A 16590-nucleotide genomic window follows, 5' to 3' on the forward strand; every position below is an offset into this window, starting at 1 on the left:
GCTTCTGTAAAGTTTGGAAGGCAGGAGTCGAGATACTGGCAGAAGTAAAGCTGTGAGAACGGGGCGTGAGTCATGCTCAGTTGGTAGAGCACTTGTCCGCAAAAGGCAAAGGTCCCGAGTTTGAGTCTTGGTCCGGCACACAGTTTTAATCTGCCAGGAAGTTTCAATATAACAGATGAATGTGCAGGCTACTGAAAAAGATGTAGCTGAATTCTTTAGTATAATTTTCAGTATGGGGACGAGAGTTTTTCTTTAGACATAGTTAAAGGAGCACAACAGCACAAGGCACCACTTTAATCTCTACAATTTTCCAGATAGAACAGTTCCTGTTACACACAACATATTTTTCCACTATTACACTATTTTCAGTCTTTTGACTCTATAGATGCTTTTGCCACTGCTTCAGTTAACCTTGCCATTGCTTTTGCTTCTTTGGCTTTGCGTTTTGCTTCTTTTGCCAATTTCTTTTCTTCTCTTTCCTTTTTCTCCAACATTTCCTTAAAACGATCATCACGGGGATCCACTTTAAAGCCAAAATGCCTACGGACTTCTTCCATTAGTCGATCCTTTCTCGCCTGAAATACAAATGTACAATCAGTAATGTTAGTGCAATTATTCAGTTGTTATCAAGCTGACATATTTAGACAGTATTATGCCTTAAAGAAACAACAGATATTTTAAGTTGTTATACTTGGGTGTCAGGAGAGGCATACTTGTCAATCAAGCATACAATTCAAAGAAAATGAACATATAACCCCTGTAAGACAATTTTTCATTACAAAATTTCAGAGGAGAAGGATGGTTCACCAATTTCACATATGAAGAAGTACAGGGCAATATTTCTCAAAATGAGAGGTTTATTGCTGTTGAGCTATACCCCCTTACAATGGTAGACAGAAGCAAGTTCATTGCTTTCTCTCATGTATGTAAGATGAAAACCGAGAGCATCAGTTCCATTTCAATCACACAATATTGTCACCACAGGGTTCTATTCTGGACCTGCTTTAGTTTTTAATGCACATAAGCACTCTTCCATTTACATTGGCAAAGAATGCATATTTTGTCCCTTTTGTAGATGATAAAACAAACAGAAACAAAAATGGAATATCAGTCCTCTCATTGAAAAAGCAACTAACAAAATATTTGTAAACACTGACAAATGGTTCAAGGCAAATTTGATCATTATTAAATTTTGATGTAACTCAGTATATACAAATCAGTGGTTCTCATAAAAAAATAGTCTACTCAAACAATCACAGTAGAACTCCAATCATCTGAACTCTAACTATCTGGATCATCAATTATCGGGATCACCTTGCGGAAAAAGAAAATTGTATTGTATGACTAAAATTTTTGGTTTTGATTGATAGTTATAACAGTATACAGTACACTGCATGTTTATTTACTATTATAAAAATCAGTCTGCAGTGAATTTATTACAAGAAAAAATCTTTCAGTGAACTAAGACTACAGTACACGCAATATGTGCATCAGTGTGTTTCTGGTGTTCGTCATTCTGTGCAGCCTACTTCAGTCTGTGTTCTAGCCTTAATGTATACACTGATTTGTTGAATATGTTTCATCTTCTGTGTCTTCTGTTTTGTTTTGTGCATGTGTTTTGATTTAATGTGCCAGATATGTCTTCTAAAAGGTAACTCATTATATTGTCACTGGCAAATAAAATAAAAGTCCTTGAACAATTAGAGAAATGCACGAGTGGTAAGCAGTTAGCTGTCCTTGAGAATGAAGATGGCAGTTCACTGATAAAATTGATGAAAACAGCAAAAAACAAAGAACCTGAAGATGCCATAATTAAGTGGTTTTTGCAGCAGCGAGCATTGGGCAACCTTCTTTCAGGATCAATTGTTTGCAAAAAAGCAAAACTTTCAGCCAAGAAAATTTTCTCTCTCTCTCTCTCTCTTTTTTAAAGCAAGCAATGGCTGACTACAGAATTCAAGGTAAGGCACAGTATCCATGAGTTGGTTTTAAGTGGTAAAGAACTATCAGCAAACCCAAAAGCAGCAGAAAATTTTATTGAAAAATTCAAAATTGAAGCAGAATTTTAAGACTCTGAATTTTTATATAACTCAGGTGAAACAGGACATATTTGGAAGGCTTTGTCTGAAACAACTTCAGTTTCTAAAAAGAGAGGAGGAGGAGGAGGAGATTAGTGTTTAACGTCCCGTCGACAACGAGGTCATTAGAGACGGAGCGCAAGCTCGGGTGAGGGAAGGATCGGGAAGGAAATCGGCCGTGCCCTTTCAAAGGAACCATCCCGGCATTTGCCTGAAGGGATTTAGGGAAATCACGGAAAACCTAAATCAGGGTGGCCGGAGACACGATTGAACCGTCTAAAAAGAGAGATTAGTGCTCCAGGCCATAAAGTTAGTAACGACCATGTTACCATGCTGAACTGTGCTAACTCTACAGGAAACCATAAAATATCCTTTCTGTTAATAGGAAAATTGAAAAACCTCAGGCATTAAAAATGTTAAAACACTTCCCATCCTTTTACAAGAATCTATCAAAGGTCTCAATGATTGCTACTTTGTTTTGCGAATGGTATGATTCAGTTTTCATACCTGAAATTAAAAAATACCAAAAGACAGTAGGAAAAGAACACAGTAGGTGATGTTAATTCTGGACAATGCACTCAACCACAAAACAGAAAGCTTTCTTGATAAAGATGATGGACATTTTGATACACAATTCCTGCCCCCAAATGTAATTAGTTTGCTACAGACAATGGACTAACTAGTTATCGAAACTATAGAGCAACGTTACAGAAGACAACTGTTGAATAAGCTTTTGCTGAAGATGGAAGTGAAGATGGCGTTGTGGCTCATCACCAAAAACTGAATTTAAAAGACTGCTCTTACATAGTGGTGGAAATGTGGAATTTGGTGAACAAAACCGGATTTTTAAAATGTGGAATAAATTGAAAGGCATTTCAACCAAATATGAGGTACAGAAAGACGAATATGAAAAGAAGAAGTGTCACAAGGAAGAAGAAGAAACAGAAGAAGCAGAGGACAAAATGTGAATGGAGGACATAAGAAAGATCCTTCCAAAAATTCCTGGATGTTCTGACTAAAGTGCAGAGGATATACGTGAGTAGCTTGCTTGTGATTCTTCGGATCCTGCATTCCAAATTCTCAGTGATGATGGAATCATTCAAAGTGTGAGACAAGAAACTGATGGCGTGGAGGATGCCATCATCACTGAACCAGATGTAGGGCCATCAAGTGGGGGTGTTATTGCGGTCTTCAGTCCTGAGACTGGTTTGATGCAGCTCTCCATGCTACCCTATCCTGTGCAAGCTTCTTCATCTCCCAGTACTTACTGCAACCTACATCCTTCTGAATCTGCTTAGTGTATTCATCTCTTGGTCTCCCTCTACAATTTTTAACCTCCACACTGCCCTCCAATACTAAATTGGTGATCCCTCGATGACTCAGAACATGTCCTACCAACCAATCCCTTCTTCTAGTCAAGTTGTACCACAAACTCCTCTTCTCCCCAATCCTATTCAATACCTCCTCATTAGTTATGTGATCTACCCATCTAATCTTCAGCATTCTTCTGTGGCACCACATTTCGAAAGCTTCTATTCTCTTCTTGTCCAAACTATTTATCGTCCATGTTTAACTTCCATACACGGCTACACTCCATACAAATACTTTCAGAAACGACTTCCTGACATTTAAATCTATACTCGATGTTAACAAATTTTGATTCTTCAGAAACGCTTTCCTTGCCATTGCCAGTCTACATTTTATGTCCTCTCTACTTTGAGCATCATCAGATATTTTGCTCCCCAAATAGCAAAACTCCTTTACTACTTTAAGTGTCTCATTTCCTAATCTAATTCCCTCAGCATCACCCGAGTTAATTTGACTATATTCCATTATCCTCGTTTTGCTTTTGTTGATATTCATCTTATACCCTTCTTTCAAGACACTGTCCATTCCGTTCAACTGCTCTTCCAAGTCCTTTGCAGTCTCTGACAAAATTACAATGTCATCGGCTAACCTCAAAGATTTTATTTCTTCTCCATGGATTTTAATACCTACTCCGAACTTTTCTTTTGTTTCCTTTAGTCCTTGCTCACTATACAGATTAAATAGCATCAGGGAGAGGCTACGACCCTGTCTCACTCCCTTCCCAACCACTGCTTCCCTTTCATGTCCCTCGACTCTTATAACTGCCATCTGGTTTCTGTACAAATTGTAAATAGCCTTTCGCTCCCTGTATTTTACCCCTGCCACCTTCAGAATTTGAAGGACAGTATTCCAGCCAACATTGTCAAAAGCTTTCTCTAAGTCTACATATGCTAGAAACATAGGTTTGCCTTTTCTTAATCTAGCTTCTAAGATAAGTCATAGGGTCAGTATTGCCTCATGTGTTCCCATATTTCTACGGAATCCAAACTGATCTTTCCCGAGGTCGGCTTTGTGGTGTCACCGCCAGACACCACACTTGCTAGGTGGTAGCTTTAAATCGGCCGCGGTCCATTAGTACATGTCGGACCCGCGTGTCGCTACTGTCAGGGATCGCAGACCGAGCGCCACCACAAGGCAGGTCTCGAGATACGGACTAGCACTCGCCCCAGTTGTACGGACAACGTAGCTAGCGATGCACACTGATGAAGCCTCACTCATTTGCAGAGCAGATAGTTAGAATAGCCTTCTGCTAAGTCAATGGCTACGACCTAGCAAGGCGCCATTAGTAACATTGCATGTATCTAAAGAGTCTCACTTGTATCGCCACAATCTCCAGATGTACCGAAAGGATGGATTAAAGTTAAGTATTCCAGAAGCTACGTACTTTTCTTTATAGCATTCATTACGTATCCTGTTTCAGACCTCACGCCATCCTGCTTTAGCTTAGCGCGTGCCTTTCGGCTTCCTCACATTGTGTCTAGGCTGTCTTGTCTAGACACAACAGGCTTCTACCAGTTTTTCCATTCGTCTGTAAAGAATTTGCGTTAGGGGTGTGGCATATGCATTTCTTGAAGCTATTTTAACATGGATGGAGTGGCAGCCTGAGTGTGACCATATACTGCCGTCACTGTCAAACAGATGCAAGACTTGGCTGCATGAAAATGATGGAAGGTAGCACAACAACTGACTCTGATTGATATTTTCAAGAACTGACACTGTATATATGAGGGTTGACTAAAAAGTAATGCCTCCACCTTCATAAATCTTCAATAGTTGGCAGCATTGGTATGCGGCAGGTACTGGCTTGTTCTGTAGCCTCTTCTCTACAGCTCCAGTTGGCGGGAAGCCTTAGCTTTGAACGGTTGTGTTGTTACAGTTTAAAGTATGGAACCCTAGGTAGACGGTCGGTCAATGCAATTTAAGCAACGTGCAGTCACTGAATTCTTGACAGCAGAAGGTGACACCCCAAAGGAGATTCATCAGAGAATGCAAGCAGTTTACAGTGATTGTGTTCATATGAGTACTGTGTGTCATTGGGCGAGTAAGTCTAAAACTGTTGAGGCAGGAACATTTGACCTGCATGACAAACAAAGAGCTGGATGTCCTATGACAGCAACCACCAAGTTTCACAAGCAAAATGTTGACAGACTGATTCAGAATGATCGTTGTATCACTCAGAGAGAAACTGCAAGCACACTCAGTATTTTACAAGAATATGTGGGTCACATTATTGCTTTGCTTGGCTATCGGAAGATCTGTGCATGATGGGTACCCCACAGGCTGACTCTTGAAATGAAAGTGCACAGACTTGAAATTTGCCAGGAACTCCTCTCACATTACAAGAATGAAGGTGATGCCTTTCTCCATCCAATTGTGGCAGGAGACGAAATGTCAGTCTATGGAATATCAATACAAAGACTCACCCCAGAAAAAGAAATTCAAGACACAGCCCTCAGCTGGAAAAATCATGGCCACAGTGTTCTGTGACGCAGATGGTGTTATGCATGTTGATTTCCTTGATCGTGGAACAACAATAAATTCAGAGCATCACATCACAATGCTGCGAACTCTGAAACGATGGCTAACAAGGGTCCGAAAGGAAAAGGGCAATGTTTTCCTGCAGCATGACAATGCCAAATCACACACTTCACGTGCCCATACAGTAGAACATCAGAGACTGAATCTCACCACCGTACGGCATCCTCCATACAGTCCAGATCTAACACCATCTGTTCCTGATAATGAAAGACGATCTGCGGGGACATCATTATGCTTCTGATGAAGATGTTGACAAAGCTGAGAGACTGTCGTTGCGGAAACAGAGTGTTGACTTCTTCCATGACGGCTTCAGAAAACTTGTTCATCGTTGGCATAAATGTATCCAATTGGCTGGTGATTATGTGGAAAAGTGAATATTGGTAATTAAGGATCACATTCTAAGGATTATTTGTGCATTTGATTTATTAAAATATTCCCATCCAAACCCAATTAACGAAGTTGGAGGCATTACTTTTCATTCAACCCTCATAAGTAGAGAACTGTACAAAATCTAAACAACATTGTTTTGAGTCATTAAATTAATATTACAGTAGCACTGTATGTATACATAAATTTAACATTTTTTAAAGAAATGACCTGTCTTCATGATTTACCCAATTATCATAGTATTTGATTATCTGGTTCGGGTCTGGTTCTGAGTCCTCTGGATAACTGGGAACTCTACTGCAAATACAAAAAGTGAAAACCATTAAGTTTTTGGGACTACAAGTAGATAACAACCTAAATCAGAAAACCCAGAAGCATCTCAGTAACATTTGCAATACCCAAGATTACTGCTATTACATGACTCAAAAATGATGAAACAATTTAATTCTGCATGCCTCCATCCATTAATGAGTTAGTGATTCTTTTTTCTGGGCAGAGGGGGGGAGGGGGGGGGGGGTGAAGGTGGGACTCAACTTAGGAAACTTAGGAATAAAGCTACAGAATTAAATCTGTTGTTAGTTATGGAACAATACATATATTCATTAATGTCTTTTGTTTTGTCATTACCAATGTCTCAAATAATAACGAGCATGAATATAATGCTAAGACCAAACAGAACACCTACAAAGGCTTTTAAGAGCTTAACATTAGTATAGAAAGGAGTCATATACATGGATACACATGTCCTCATCAACTTGCTGGAGCATATTAAATTCATGGTGGGTGATGTGGTGGGGTCCAAGACTGATTTAATGAACTTCCTGCCAGGCAACTCCTTCTACTCCATTGGGGTGTCTTCATAGATTAAATTAAAATTAAAGTTTTAGGTTATTTTGTAATTAATATCAGCACCATAATACAATAATCTTACATAACATAAAGCCACTTCACTGTATTGCACTTAAGTAAAATGTACATTCTTGCCATATTTCCATATCTCAGATACATGTCTCCAGGGGATGAGTGGAACATGACATCTAATGCAACATTAAACACAATCATTAATCACCAGAATTGGTCTCCAGTTCTGTTATGTATATAACATAAGCATGTTTCACACCAACACAATTCAGTGTACTACAGACCAATTTTCAAACTGTAAAGATCAAAGTCAATTTATTCAATTCCGAAAATGGGTCCAGTTGAACCTAACAGAATTATTCAGTAAATAGCGTTGTTGTAATACCATTCAGTAGTTCCACTAAAATGGGAGTATCAGGTCGTAGGGTGACAATGTTGCTCAAAAATTATTAATTTCAACATTTACATTTATACTTTTGAAGCCACTTTACTGTGCGTGACAGCATTACAACCACACCCTGCATTCCTGGAGAATAGGAGACAGAACTATAACAGTATTCTCTCCTTTGGGTGGACACCCAAATCAGTTTAAAAACTATCTTCAGCCAAGTACCCATGTGCACAAACAGCACATATAATGGACAAATGTCCTCCTCCGCAGTCCCTTAGGCCAGCTCCCCTCATCCCTCTCTCTGTCCATCTCCTCTCACCTGTCTCCTCCCCCCCTCCCCTCTATGCTCTCTGCCTATCTACCCCATACTCCCCAGTCTCTCAGGCCAACCCCTCTTTCCCCGTATCTCTTGTCACCACCTTCTCTCGCCTGTCTCTGCCCGTCTCTTCCTGAACCATCTCAATCTGTCCATCTCCTCCTATCCCCCACCACTCTCTGTTCATCTCCTCCTCCTCACCTTCTCTGTATTTCCATCTTCTGCTCCCCTTTTCTCTGTCCATCTCGTCCTCCGCCTCTACTATTTGTCTCCTCCTCGCTCCCCCCCCCCCCCCCTCTCTCTCTCTCTCTGCTCAGTCATGTGCATCAGCACATATAGCTCCATTCCAATACTACCACGCAACACTCTTGACACACAGGGCAGCCTACATGTCAGGGGTTGAAAAGAAAACACTTTTCACCCCTATCTCTACTCCTATGGGAGCTCAGGTTCTAGGTGTTACAGTGCTGAGTCCCAGACAGCAAGTAGTGTGTGTACCAAATTCGTCTAAAACTGATCCACTATCACTATCTCTCTCTCTCTCCACCACAATTACATTTTCGCTCATGAAAATATCTTCACAACAGTGTAGAAGGTTGCAAGATAAAATCACAAAAACATACAAAAGAAAACACAGAGCAATGCGAAAACCCTCAGTACAGTGATGAGGATACCGTAGTTGCAGGAAGAGTTCAGCATAGCAATGTTGCACTGCTCATCCACTATATTCAGTGAATCAATACATGAGGTGCATACTGGACTTCTAGCAGTATACTTACCTGTACTGCTGTGTATCAGTGTTAATGTACAACTAACATTGCTTTGAAAACAAACCCAACACTGAAATGAACAGTACTGAAATCAAGCCTCTGGGTGAAGAGCAAAGTAGGCATTACTGTTGTCGATAGTGAGTACCGCAAGTATATGGGGCAAGTATGCTTCCAAACACCATACACAGTGATTTGCCTAAGTGTGGAATTATACCAGAATGTTATCCCATAAGACATCAACAAATGAAAATATGCAAAATATGTTAATTTACTGACTTCTGCATCTTAGTCTTCACTAAATTACTGAAATTCTGCCTTCACTATTTACAGGCCTGTGATGGTCTCAGCAGTTGGCCTGTATCTGAAACTTCACACTACAATATTACTGTGTATGACTTTTCTCCAAAAGAACAATATACTTGGCGCAAAAACAGTAGAATGGACAAATCATGTTTGTGGTGCAATTCGTCCCATGCAGAACACTCTCTGTTCAAACTCAGTGTTTGGTGCTATGACTTCCAGTTCACCAACTTTGAGCATATCTTTATGTTGGTTTTCTTTTGAGGATTTCTCAAATTGCTTGGTGTCTGTGAATCACAGAATAGTCGCTGGAATGAAGAATCATAGACTAATTCCAAATGCAATATCTTGTTCTGTTTTGCTTACTGTTCCACAGAGCTTGAAAGTGAAAGAAATAGCATCTAACAACAAAAACTGAACAAGTGCGAGTAGGACTCATGCTCTAAGGGTTCCATACAAACTTAATTAAGCATATACACCAGGGCTGGCCACACTGCGCACGAGCACAATGTGTGTGGGACGGAGCCTTTCAGTCTACCTCAGCTTTTTTCGGTGCTTCTTGGAAGCAAAATGAGTGGGAGTGACATAAGAGAAGAATAAGATTTCTCAATACCTGTTATGCGATTTACAGATGCCTAATCAATGGGTACCACAAATTTACTATGAAACGACATTACAACATCATGCAGGAAGAATGTAAAGATTTAGCTGATGATGAAAGAGCAAAAAATTACAACTGAAACAGAGGATTCATCAAGAAGCACTTTTTGCTAAATTTGCAGCCATGGAGCATGTGACAAAATTGGTGGTATGAATAGTAATAGTAATATTCTACTGTCAGTTGCAACAGTTGGTGGTAAGAAAATGAAGAGTAATAGTAATATTCCACTGTCCTTTGCAACAGTTTTCGATAGAACTGAATGAACAGCATGGAGACTTCATACAAGTGGCATGCCTGGAAGGACTTTTTGATGCTATTGTTGAATTTAGGAAGGAAAAATGAGAGCAGGAACAAAAATTAGAACATCTGTAATAGATTGGAGACTTCGCATTTTAAGTGCAGTGGATTGCACATGCCCCCAGTAAGACACTGAAAGGTGAGAAATAACTTAGTTCTGATTTGACAGAATACATAAAAAGAAAATCACAATGTAGAATGGACTAATTCTGACAAGAAAGAAAGAACTTTCCTAAGCTCACTAGACTTAAATAAAACGTGAATTTTTAAGAATTCACTGTGGCCTTGAAAGAATGACAAGGATAGTTTTCTGAATGTACTGAGGACACTGCCATTCCTACGTCTGTTTTCGAGACAGTTTGCCATTTCAGTTGCCTGTGTAGCTCCTGTTTACAAGAGAAACTCTTTTTATGTTCAAATGTCCAAGAGGTTTTTGTTGTTTTTCTCGGGAAGAGTTTCCATGCCTATATAATGAGGTTGCAAATGTGATAAAATATTTTGATCAATGCATGTGTGTGAAACGATTTTTTCAAATGTTGGCAGTTTTTACCGGACTAAAATTATATTAGATCTTTAGTGCACCAAAAATAATTAAATAATAGTGAAATTTTTGTTTGTCTGTGATGCATCTTGTTGATAAATATGAAACCAAGTAATATACAATGCCACTGCACTGCCATTTAAGTGTGCTACTTTAGCAGCTTCCTCATCCTCGTACTCAGACAGTGTAGCACGGTGGTGAGGAAAATGTGCAGCCAGACAGAGCAAACGCACACAAGCCAGACCCCATTTGGCATGCCGCGTTATTGGCCACCCCTGATATAGATAGTTCATCTACAGGTTTTGATGAATGAGAGAAGCTTAAATATTTTACACTACCAAGGGACCATACACCTTGGTATTTCACATAAATTTCAACTTGATAACTCCATCCAATCTTAAGAAGAAGAAAAAAAGAGTCTTAACAGGCACCAACAAAGTGATCCTATTAGGGTACTGCTTTTACCGATCGAGGTACAGAATCCTAAAAATTGCAACATTATATACATACCTTTGCAGCAAGCATAGCTTCTTCTTTCTTTAAAACTCTAGCTTTGAGTTCTTCCTTCCACTTTTCCAAACATTCCATCTTCTTAGAAATAGCCTCCTCTCTATTAAACACAAGATGTTATTTAAATCAATTTAAAAATATTTCGAAACAAACACATAAAACAAATACTACACATAAGTAGTAAACCGCACAATCATGGTACTAGAAGTTACACTGAAATGTAAAATGTAAAGTAAATGGTGAGGACAAGGGATGAGTGAAACCTAGGGAGAGAGAAAGGACAGCAGAGAAAAGGAATGAACTTCTTGCTTATGGAATTATCCACAGCACAATGCCTATTCTACAGTGAGTAGCTGATACTTAATCCAAATCGTACACTGAATAATATGTTAGTCACGAAAAACATATAATGTATCTTTGGCACATTTACACGTGAACCCATTGGCAATGATAATGGCTTAGGTTACATTTTGAATCCCCCCCTCTTGCCAAACAAAACATTTTGGTACGCAAATAACATGAAACTGCTTGTAGTATATACCTCGATTATACTGCACTTAAATTATCAGAAATGCAAGTGGGTTCAACAAGTAACTTTTACAAAGATAGTAGCTGTAAGGTTTCTCTAAGTGGGCTCTAAATGCTCAGACTTCAAATATTTTCTTATATTTCTCAAATTCAGAAGGATAATTTACTATAAGAATATTATTTAGATGTGCTATTATTAAACACACTTATGATGGTCGGTACTTTAGCAGACTAATCATACCTGACCAGACAGATATATGATGAAGTGCAAAACTTTAAATAATGTTCAATTATTATATTCACCCTATTTAGAGACGTGTGTGAATGCAATACAAGGAGGGTTGAGCAGGCAGCAGCATCACCTACATGTTTACCATAAAAGTTCATATTAGGCTAGTACCTCTCCAAGTAAACTCTGTCTCATTGTTGAGACATTTAAAAAAATTATGTTACATATTTTTATACATACATTTCAACATTTTCAAATGCTTAAAGGTAAAGCAATTATCAGACACAATTTACACAAGTACAATGTCAAAACTTTTCATCATTTATTATGCTCAAGCATCAGCAGAAAAGTATTTGCACAAATTACAGAATGTTCTGTAAACATCTGGATTCTGTATTGCAAATAACAATGCAGAGAAACAATTCTGTTGTGACCAAACAGACATTCATCATGAAAGGTAATCATGTCACCTACCCCAATGGCATGCACAGTCTGGATAATGTCAAAGACTGTTAACTTGATTTTGAGGGGCTGTTGTAATTTGGAAGCAAGAAAACAACATCCTGTAACAATAATAGCAGACACTTCAAAATAAATAGGACATGAGTGCCCTACAATCCAAAATCTTGTTTGAGACAGAAACGAAATGTCAACCCAACACAGAATGACAATATGCTTGTCAATCAATATTACCTCTGTCCAGCAGCACTATTGTTACTAACAAAAGCTGAAGGCTATAAATAATAGGAAAGTGTGTGTGTGTGTGTGTGTGTGTGTGTGTGTGTGTGTGTGTGTGTGTGTGTGTGTGTGTGTGTGTGTGTGTTTTTTTTCGATGTATTTTCGTCCTCATAATGTGTACGTAATGACTTTATATGCGCCATACTGGAATCGTGGTTTATAGTCGTTCCCGCCATATTTGTGACGTCATGGGTCAAAGCAGACGGGTGGGATCGGACACTTCTGTATTTCCAACATTTCTTGATCTTTTCAGTATAATAAAAACTAATTGAATTTTGTGCATTCTGTTTGTACTCCAACCCATGTCACTCATAAGTAAGGTCCAAATGTGATAGCTCCACCATATATTTTTATTATTATTATCCCAGGTTCCAAGCAATTATGTGAACCAAAGTTACTTGACCATGTAACAATCCTCCAAATAATTCACAAAATGCCAGTAGCAAAATGCAGCATTCAGTTCTTGGTATTATGAATAAAATCACAACTTGAACTAAAAAATCCAATTCCTTGAATTAATTAAGTATATCAGTTCTGTTACAATTTTGCAATTCACACCATTAGAGCTGAGGGGAGAATTAAAATGGAAGAACATAATGTTTTTTTTTTCATATTTTGTGGAAACTCAATTTGCAAAGATGTTTCAGATTCAGAATACACAAGTTTTTAAAATTTGGCAGACACCACTTTAGAAAATTTCCCGTCTTGGGAACATTAACAGTGAAAGAAGTCAGCTACATGGGTACAAATGTCATCAGTAACCTGTTAGTACACGTTAAATGTCATCTAGCTAATACAGAAGAATTTAGGAGTGACATAAAGAACTTTCTGTTCATCAGTTCCTTCTAGTTTAGCAAAGAGTGTTATATATATACTAAGATGGTATCTGTTCTTTCGGACATGTCCAAAAGAACAGATACCATCGGTGACCATGCACCTCGTTAGAATGAAATTACAATGAAATGAACACCCTTAGCTGCTTACAGGCGTTGACATATGAATGTAGTGCAGTACAATACGTTGAGAATGTGGGTTTCACGGGAGGCGTGCCAGAGATAAATCCCTGCAGTCACGCTATCCTCTATTTCCTCGGTGGCTAAGATGGATAGACCGTCTGCCATGTAAGCAGGAGATCCCGGGTTCGAGTCCCGGTTGGGGCACACATTTTCATCTGTCTCCGTTGACGTATGTCAACATCTGTAAGCAGCTAAGGGTGTTCATTTCATTGTAAATCACGGAGATTCTCAAAACTAATATGGTAAATTTTAATATCGTTCATACAAAAAAATCACACTGCAATGGTAATAATTTTGATCATTATATTGCACTGTATAAAATATATTTATTTAACACATTTAGAGATTCCATAAACATCTCTTCACACAATCCATGGAATATTGTTGATGCAATGTTTTAGAATTACCCAACTGCTTTTTTGCCCACATAAAATTACCAGCAAAGAGCTCCAATATACTTTTATTGGTGCCTTTCGATGGAGAAATATTTTAAGTTGTAAGGAGTAATCAACTGTTGAAGCATTTGCAGAAAGATTACAGAGTTTGAATCACTTCATAAAAACATCCCCCCCCCCCCCCCCCACACACACACATATGACTGAAACACCCTCATTCCAAGTTGCAACGATATTGTGGCCACCTAGTATTGGAATTAAAGTTAATGTCATATAGGAGAGCCTTCAGGAATGTGGAATTAGTCAAGTTATTCTTTTTTTGAGCCATATTCTGACCCCTAGACAGGGACACATAATATACATTGAAATTATACCTGTCCTAAGTTTCATGAATTAGGCCTACAGCAATCAGTGCAAATGGAACTAAGAAGAATTTCTGTAAAAAATATACAGAGGTAGCAGTACAGCAATCAGTCAGGCAATATCCAAAAGTGTCTTCGCAACAAAACTGAGTGATGACAGTCTATGAACATTTCACAACAATACACATCTTTTTTATTTTTATTGACAGGTTGCATAGTTAGTGTCTTCCTGTGTTTTTATGGACATGTTACAAGGTTTACAGAACAATGAATCTTGTTACAGCGTTAAGCCACTAATGCTTATTTTTCCCAGGGCAGCAGGTGGGCTGTTGAAGTGTAGGCACAAAACAGTTAATCTATACTGACAGCTGTAGTCCACTTAGTGGTGCAGTTATGACCATGCAGAAAACACTAGGTCGTGAAGTTTCTGACATGTTTGTAAAGACTGTTTGGCACAGAAAAAAAAACAACCGACACACTAATGTGTGTATGTGTGTACATACCTGTTACACCCTGCATAGATTATCTTTTTTTTAAATAATCTATTAATAAAAGCTCAAGTGGAGTTTTGGCTGTGCTTACACCACACTATAAATTCAAACTCCTAGGAGTTTCTCTTGTATTTAATGTACCCCAAATCTTGAAATGCTTTAAAAAGATAAACAAAGATCAAGCTGTAGAACTACTATCGTTTTGATTCCTCACTATGGTACCCCAATAACTAACCTGGTAATCAAGTAGGGGAACACCTAATAAGGGACCATAGCACTCCAAGCAACATCTGATTTGAAAACGACTCACATTACTTAAGAGTTCCAGCAGCTCTGCCTACATAAGGAACATGTCTGAATCAAATGTCAGTTGTATATATTGTTTCAAGTCTTTCACCCACTAAGACATTAAATATTACCTCATCGAAAATTATTATGTTCTGAAAACTATGGCATTATTTTTACATTAGAGACGTCTCTGACACAATAAAACTGGGCAATAAGATTCTACACGTACCTTTCCCTGATAGTTGATTCCCTCAACTTTCTTTCAGCGATACTTTTCTCAATCATCTCTTCAAGAGTATGTGGGTATGCGACAGATTCATATTCACGAATGTCATCTAAATCATTCTTAGTTGGCCACATTACGCCTGGGTTGACAGCACTAATACTACCATAACGCCCGTAAAGCCTACGTTTATACTTAACCGTATCATGAAACCAACCCTTACTGCTGGAATATGGTACTTTATTGTGTAATATATTGTGATGCTGTGGTAACAGACGTGATTTATTTCTCTTCATTTCGATGTATTCCTCATAATTTGTGCTGTCATCAGAGTCGTCAATAATACCTGCTTGTCGAATTACCGAATCGTCTACAGCTTCGGTACTAAATTGGCGCACAGCTTTAAACAAACAACGTTCATAACCTTTCTTGACCACACAATGAAAAGTATTTGCAAGGTACATTTCAATATCAACACTTTCTTAGCAATCACAATACAAAATATTCAACACCACTTTCACATATGTAACTCAAAACAAACAACACATTCGGAACTCGTCTATGCAAAGATCATAATCAGAAGATGTTCTGCATGAGCATAGTGAACAGCTGGAAATAATATGCACTGAAAACTTGCGCAAGCATACACATAGCATCAGCTTTCTCAAAGTGTAGCAAACAGGAACGTTATGCACGAGTGGCTCAGACGGAACTCACGAATGTAAAAAATCCGTTTAACTTATTGGAATCTTTATGATCTCCTCAGCGCCGCAAGAGCTTTCACGGAAAGGTGATAGGCCAATTCACGCTTGCCGTCTCGGCGTGTCACGTCCAAACATTCCACAATGGATTTCAAATGGCGGCATTCACAGAGGCCGTCAATGGACTGTTATTGCACGACACCGTCAAGGTTTCTCGAGAAGGAGGTTTTGATGCTCGTCATGTATTAACACTGGAAGTTAACATGTTTTCGCCGCGGTCTCCCAAGTAATAGAAGTGTCCTTTCTTCTTTCGTATCTTCTTGATCTTCATTTTATTACTTTACTTCGTTTTCGTGGCAAAATTTCAACGTTCCATGACGATTTCGGCATTTCTCATGCAGTATTTTTCCATAAGGGAGGTCCGATATCTGAAAAGAAAAATTATTTATAAAATGTCGAATCAGAACACCTTCAGACGACTAAATTTCCGGTTATTATTTGTTTTTTTGAGCAACGAGTTTGTGTGACCGTTGGCTGACGTGCCAGAAGAATCCCGCCTCCAATCTAGTCAAAATAGAGGGCGTCATTCAATGATTAGTATCCA

The 16590-nt window shown here is 38.6% G+C and overlaps 1 protein-coding gene across 1 annotated transcript; it reads right to left on the bottom strand.

Moving 5' to 3' along the window:
- Window positions 1-262: 262 nt before the first annotated feature.
- On the bottom strand, window positions 263-15842 carry LOC124555519 (growth arrest and DNA damage-inducible proteins-interacting protein 1). Its single transcript, XM_047129464.1, has 3 exons — window positions 15292-15842; window positions 11016-11115; window positions 263-575 (listed from the first exon to the last, which is right to left on the bottom strand). The coding sequence occupies exons 1-3, from the start codon at window positions 15747-15749 to the stop codon at window positions 366-368; spliced, it is 768 nt and encodes a 255-aa protein (XP_046985420.1). The 5' UTR covers window positions 15750-15842; the 3' UTR covers window positions 263-365.
- Window positions 15843-16590: the final 748 nt, after the last annotated feature.

The sequence above is a fragment of the Schistocerca americana genome, chromosome X, assembly GCF_021461395.2.
Source record: "Schistocerca americana isolate TAMUIC-IGC-003095 chromosome X, iqSchAmer2.1, whole genome shotgun sequence".
Taxonomy (NCBI): domain Eukaryota; kingdom Metazoa; phylum Arthropoda; class Insecta; order Orthoptera; family Acrididae; genus Schistocerca; species Schistocerca americana.

Excerpts from the sequence above, each read along its gene's own strand:
- LOC124555519 (XM_047129464.1), bottom strand. The coding sequence starts at position 15,749 with ATGTACCTTGCAAATACTTTTCATTGTGTGGTCAAGAAAGGTTATGAA. Across the intron at positions 11,116-15,291 it reads GAATCAACTATCAGGGAAAG|AGAGGAGGCTATTTCTAAGA; the intron begins GTACGTGTAGAA and ends TGTGTTTAATAG. Across the intron at positions 576-11,015 it reads AAGCTATGCTTGCTGCAAAG|GCGAGAAAGGATCGACTAAT; the intron begins GTATGTATATAA and ends TTTGTATTTCAG.